The sequence below is a fragment of the Populus alba genome, chromosome 12 (assembly GCF_005239225.2).
Source record: "Populus alba chromosome 12, ASM523922v2, whole genome shotgun sequence".
Lineage (NCBI taxonomy): Eukaryota > Viridiplantae > Streptophyta > Magnoliopsida > Malpighiales > Salicaceae > Populus > Populus alba.
In genome coordinates this window covers 6811143-6817690 of record NC_133295.1, presented here as the reverse complement: position 1 = coordinate 6817690, position 6548 = coordinate 6811143, and the positions used below count along the sequence as shown (strand labels likewise).

The window sequence follows — 6548 nt, the reverse complement described above, 5'->3', positions numbered from 1 at the left end:
GCAAGTTTCTTGTAATAATTTGTTCTCTTAGGTGAAGTAACAAAATAATCATTATCTACTCTTGAATAATAATAATAATAATAATAATAATAATATAATAATAATAATAAATAATTAAATAAAATTCAAAAGAAGATATACAAACATTAATTAATATACAAACTCTCATAAGTTTATTTTCTATGAGAATCCAACTATATACCTAGGAGAAGATAAGTGGTCATTGATGATACATGCATATGTTATTGTTGCCTTTGACTTGTATATCTAAGTCCACTCACAAGGGACCTAGACATATATATATATAGATACATGTCTTGTATTCCCAAGTATAATCGATGGTGAGTTCAAATTTCCTTGGAAAAATGATGTTCAAGGGTACAAATATTGCTTTTGCAACCTCGTTTAGTTAGTCTTGGGGAGCAGATGTTGGAGCTCCCACAGTTCCCTGCAATGGGAGCTGTTGTGTTGTTTCGCTCACTACCGACTAGGATTGTGTTAAATGTCCGTTCTCTCGACAAGCAAATTACTTTCGAAGTGTGTTTCGAGATCGGGTGTCCAAGGATTAGAACTGAGAACCTCAGTGGGACATTTGATTTAAAATGTTGAAAATTCAACAGGAGGAGCTTTTCAGCAAAAATAGTTGCCGAGTAAAGCAGCACTGTCTGCCAGGGACAATATATGATTTCGAGTCTTCGACAATGCGATAAATAATTAAACTAGAGATGCCCACATGCAGATAAAGTCATAATTAATGATCTAGAATGAAGCTTCTTATTCGTCCTCGTCCTCTAGTCAAAGCAGATAATGAGAGCCTGTTCTAAGACTCGTTAAAAGTACAAGTTTTTTGACAGCTAGGGAAAGGGAAGTGGGAGTTTCAGCAATTCTAAAATGTTATTAAAGCTGTGAGAACTCTATAAATCAAGTGAGCGTACAGAAATAAAAGGTACAACCCTTAAAAATAGCATATAAATAGGGAAGGTCAAGTTTACAGCCTAAAGGGACTGTTGATGGTCTGTGCATGAATCTGCAGGAATAGCTGTATACATATAACACATGTCTATTTCTTGAATCCAAACCTAAGTATTCAAAACATATGCTAAATAAGGTCTTCGAATTGGGAGCTGGTGAAGATTTACTGATAGAACAACAAAATTTCAACCATTTCTCTAGAAAAACAAAAAATCACTCGTAAATTGTTTCTGAACTGTGTTTTTTCACTGTATGGACATTTTAACAAAGTGGGGTCTCGGGTATGTTTACAAATTCCGCTATATTTTCAATTTTTAAGTACGAACCTCGGATTATGTGGCTTTTAATCTGTACAAGGAGCATGCTATTGAGGGGAAAAGCATAAAGGAAAATAAAAAACTAAGTTGCAAGAGTTTATAGTATCTTCCTTGTCTTATCTAATACTCCACCGTTTGATCAGTAGGACGTGCAAGTTGATCTTACATGGATCATGGGTTGAGCAACGCTGTTTCTCTCCTTTATTGGAGAGATAATGGATACAGCAGCAAAGAAAAAGAGAGGGTTGTGTTTTGGTCAGGACCATCTGCACTGAAACACTTTGAAATAAAAGACAAGGATTTGAAGACAAAATACCATATCAATGGCATTCCTTCTGCCCCACTTCACACATTCTGACAATATTTGTGACTGAAAGAAGCACAATCTGTGAATTTTGCAATTCGACTACCTGTTGCTTTCACAACATTAGTTAGAGGAAAGAAAAAAAAAAAAGGGAGACAAAATTTTCTTAAATTCTTATCCCCAAGTTGATAGTGATAAGCATCCTTGAATGCATTATTTAAGTGCGCCCACATATTTGGTCATCATCTCATACACGCCTGCTGGTTTACTTTTGTAGGATAACATATTACTCTCATTAATTTCTTTCTCCAATCTGCTCTTACATATCTGAAATTGGAAAAGTTTACAAACTAAGATTGGTGCAGAACAACTAAAAACACAATGTCTGTAGATCGAGATTTCAAATATTGAACTGGTGGACTTGAAAAGAAAAGGTAGCTAGATTCACAACCAATGTAATACCCCAAATAAGGGTTCCTCAAAATCCATTTAATAGATCGAGGTTGGAACTGAATCAAGAATCTCAATTCAAAGACCATAGATTTTTGTTCGTCCGAGTCAAGTGGAGTTTTAGAAGGACACACACATACATATGGTCAAGTCCTATTTATACTTAAACTTTTTGGAAAAGCCAATGAGGCCGCTTTCTGTCCTGATCACATGTTGCACTAGAGCTGCTCATTGGGGTTGTTGGAGTGCTGTAATCCTCTCCTCGTTCAGATATAAACGAGGCTGGAGAATCAAGCTCAAGTGTCTGGTAGTTTTTGGATATCTTCTTGCTTGTAGTGCTACCTCCGATGCTTAATGTCAACTCCACTTCACTATCTCCATCAGATCCATCTATTCTCATTTTTCCTTTCTGGGGTGCACAAGTGCTTGGCCCAGCTTGGTTGTCGCCCACGGCTCCAACTCCAGTTGATATATGCTCAGCAAGCCTTTCAAGATCGAATCCCCTTGTTAATCTCATCGTCTCATCTGAGCAGCTACCACTTCTTTCTCTTGAACTCGGATCATCCCTCGGTCTTTGAACATGGAAACTATAACCATAAGTGGTTTGTGCTGTTGATTTAGGCCGGTTAGCGAATTGAGAGTAGTTAATATATGAACTAGTCATTGGAGTCCAGTCCTTCCTGTTTTGTTTAATTTCATTCTTGTTCAACTCGTCCATCAACATCTTTTGAACACTGTACAGCCTATGGAGCTCCCTTACCTGCAAGTTCCACTTTACAGTTAGTTAATAATATTCCTGTTGTCAGGTTTCAAGTTCCTTGCCATAGACAGTAATCAGTAATTTATGCCTGTGGGGCTAGCCAGTGGAAAGAAAAGGGAAATGCTTCTGTAATTAAGATTATTTATATATTGCTCAGAGGGTTCTAGGTCTGAATTAGAGTGATGAATAGATAACACAACCCTGGCCTCAGTAGTTCTAACTGGAAACTATTCCCTGGAAAGTAGTGATGTCAAAATGTCCAACTATGGAGAAAAAATATTCTTCAAGTAAAAAGGTTTCAGCTAACACATTGATCTCCACAAAACATGTACGTTAAACTAGACTTGAAACTCACCTGTTGTTTGAAGATATCATCATGCAACTGCATTGTCTTCTTGATGAAGTCTATGTTGTGTTTCTCAGGCATCCTGTCCATAGAGCTGCAAAACTTGTCTATCCCACTAACTTGAAGGTCCTTACTCAGACCCCTGGTCTGCAAATATTCCAGGTCATCCACACAACGTACACTTACGCTACTGCTATTTTGTGAAGTTGCTAGAACGTTGATGGCATATTCAAGTTTGGTTCCCATCCCTGAAATTATATGATAATCAAACTTCAAACTAATATAAGAGAGTACAGAGAATCTTGCAACTCCGATTTCATCAAGAAAAACTAAAACAGCAAGAAAATTGTAACAGAAAAAGAGATCAATCATGGAGATATATGGATCACATGTGATCCATCATAAACTTTGCCTCTTTTTTTCTTTTTCCTTATCTTTTTGCATTATTTACTCTATAAACTGTGGTGGATATATAAAAGGCCACTACATAGGGGTGGAGACGAAGGGCCGTTGACCCGAAGTTTTATTGGGATATCTGGGAACAAAAGTGATCTAGAAAAGATTTTGTAAATTCTGAGTCATATCAAATTTTGATAAAGTAAAATTCAAATGCAAGAAACATTTAAACGAGATCTTCTTCAATCTTGCTCTAGATGCAAGCAATTATTACAAAGATGAAATTGCCTTGCTATATTTTAAACCATGCCACCTATTTTTGTCTTCGAAAATGTAAAGAGAGGATTTCTGCTGAAATGGAGGGGGAGGGGACTGCTCACAACTGCATTCGGAGCTCTGAAAGTGTAACAAAACAGTGCCTTGACAACGAAGTAAGGAGAAAATGGGATGTAAGCAATAGAAAGACCAAACATGGATTGTGGGTCTCTCTCTCTCTCTCTCTCTCTCTCTCTCTCTCTCACTCACTGGTGGGACAATCACTAGCCAAAACGGTGGTCTTCATCTCCATGAAATTTGTTCTAGAAAAGTGTTCACACTCCTTTCTGTTTCTTCCAAAACCAACCCTTTTCGGTAGCCACATGATGAAATCACACAACAGTTAAAAATCCTTCTTTTCATAGAGACGCTTATTTTAAAGCCATAAAGCAATCAACAAATAGACAAAAATGAACAGCAAACTGGATAACTATGAGATGGGAGACTGAGAAGACTGCAAAACCAATTTTGCACTTTGTATTCTTAATTATATGCAAGAGATTTATATATTAGCAATCATGAAAATCACAAATAACCAATACAGCTAGCAAACAAAAAAAAAAAAAAAGAAGAAAAAGATCATGAATGCTGGCCTTAGTACAGGCCATCTTTCAAAACTTGGAAGAAAAAAAAGAAAAGAAAAGGCCCAAGTTTCATGACCAGTTCAGTACAAGAACAAGAAAACTACTTTATAATTATTTATTCATCACCTGAAATATATAGTGACCAGATCGCTGTACTTTCCTACAAGGCTCATTGAACATCTCCCTCCTTCATGCCACAAGGTAGTCTATTGATGACAAAGAAAAGCTGAAAAACAAGCAAGCCCTTATACCACTCATGAGCTTCCATAACTCATTTTTTTGTCTCTTAACAATACGGACGGAGCAACCTATGGAGTGCAGCTGTGGTGCTAAATTCGGAGAGTTATTATGGCTAGTAAACACCAGGCGGTACAAGAAATCAAGACTCCAATATTTGTATTAGCCTAGCCAGCTCTCCCTTGCTTAGAAGAACATCAAAGCAAACCTTAAGTTAAGATATGTTGGTATTCATGTTCATAATAATTCAAGCTTGACAGGCTGTGAATGAAGGGGAGGAGGCAAGAGAAAAGCTGGGCTAACTTGCAATGTGTTTGAGAGTAATATTTTGAATGAGAGAGAGAGAGAGAGAGCTAGGTTGTTGTGGTAGAGTTATGTATTAATAATGTAATGTGATAGAGTATATGATAAGGTTATTTATGGTATTGAATAATATTGGTTTTTGCAAACTGTAGCCAAGTCGGGTCCACAGAGTTCCATGAATAATAAAATCAAAGGGGCACTCGTGACCGTAAGCCAGCGTAGGCCAGGGAACAAGATATTCCAGACAAAGTCTTTGCAAGAAATCAATATCATATCATATACATATCATATACATACACGTATATATATATATATATATAGATTAATTGATCGCTTCTTTAGGACACCTACGACAATGCTAATGCTGATCTTCCTTGTATTATTATTATTGGTATAAAAATACCTTTTATTTTATTTTATTTTTTGGGAAATCCAATGATTCCTCATTTGATTATATTTTCTCTTCGCTGTGTATTTGTACATCACCAGCACCTGCTTTGTATGCCACATACATACACCCATACATACATACATAGCCTATATACGGATATATATACATACCTATATATGTTCCCATCATTTAATACTGTAAAATGATTCAGCGGAGTAAACAGCTCGACTTTTTGTATGCTATGTGGATAGAAGAATTCGAAAGGAAATCGATTGTTTGAGAATATTGTTAATTATTAAATAAGGAGGTATTTATTTTTAGTGATAATTACATGTTATTTAAGACTACTTTCTCCACATTGATCTGCTACCTTAAAAAAATAAATCTCTTTAGATACTATTTTCAAAATTCAAACTCATGAAACCAATAAAAATAGTATAATTTATTATCATCGTCTCTGTTAACCATTTAGATTTATTTAGAGGGTAAATTATATATAGTATTAATTGTGTATATTTAGAACGAATTTTTTTTTTTTTTGTTAAAAACAATGTGAAAATGATTTCTTGATCTGAATTAATTAATGCCATCAACATTGTATATATGATTGAAGTTTAAAGCACACACCATATATCTTTATCATTGTAAAATTAACACTTGCATGCTCCTTTTTATTATCTATCGTTTGTATCTCTTGCATACATGACAACTTTTTTTTTTTTAATGATAGAAGGAAAATTTTTTACTTCGGCCTCTCTATCTTAACTTGCATATTTGTCTCATAATTATAAGTTGCCAGTAAGATTTTCCAGACGTCCTTGAAAATCCAGTAATACTTTATCATTATTAATTTGGTATTTTTCTATTAATTGTCCCAAGGAGATCCAAGAGACAAACATAAAATTTCTGAAAACATTACCAAAAATTCACAAATATAAACGAATGATAAATTGATAGAAATATTCTATCAATAAATTACGGTGAGTTTTTCCAACTGAACATGCACTCATGGTAGCCATTGGTTAGCACTATCAGAAATATTTTATTGGTATATACCAAGAAAATTATAGTGAAAAAAAAAATAAAAGAAAACCAAAAATTATGATGAAGTGTTAATTATTTTTACACACATCATTACCGATGGATTTAAATTCGCCGATTAAATATGTTGGT

General features: G+C 35.0%; 1 protein-coding gene across 2 annotated transcripts; it reads right to left on the bottom strand.

Annotated features, from left to right (window-relative positions):
* Window positions 1-1892: 1892 nt before the first annotated feature.
* On the bottom strand, window positions 1893-5059 carry LOC118049053 (uncharacterized). Of its 2 annotated transcripts, none has more exons than XM_073403709.1 (3): window positions 4571-5059; window positions 3159-3397; window positions 1893-2815 (listed from the first exon to the last, which is right to left on the bottom strand). In XM_073403709.1, the coding sequence occupies exons 2-3, from the start codon at window positions 3393-3395 to the stop codon at window positions 2207-2209; spliced, it is 846 nt and encodes a 281-aa protein (XP_073259810.1). In that variant the 5' UTR covers window positions 3396-3397; window positions 4571-5059; the 3' UTR covers window positions 1893-2206. The 2 variants fall into 2 exon arrangements, with proteins under 2 accessions (XP_073259810.1, XP_034914801.1); XM_035058910.2 differs by having other exon boundaries at window positions 1893-2803; window positions 4571-5056.
* Window positions 5060-6548: the final 1489 nt, after the last annotated feature.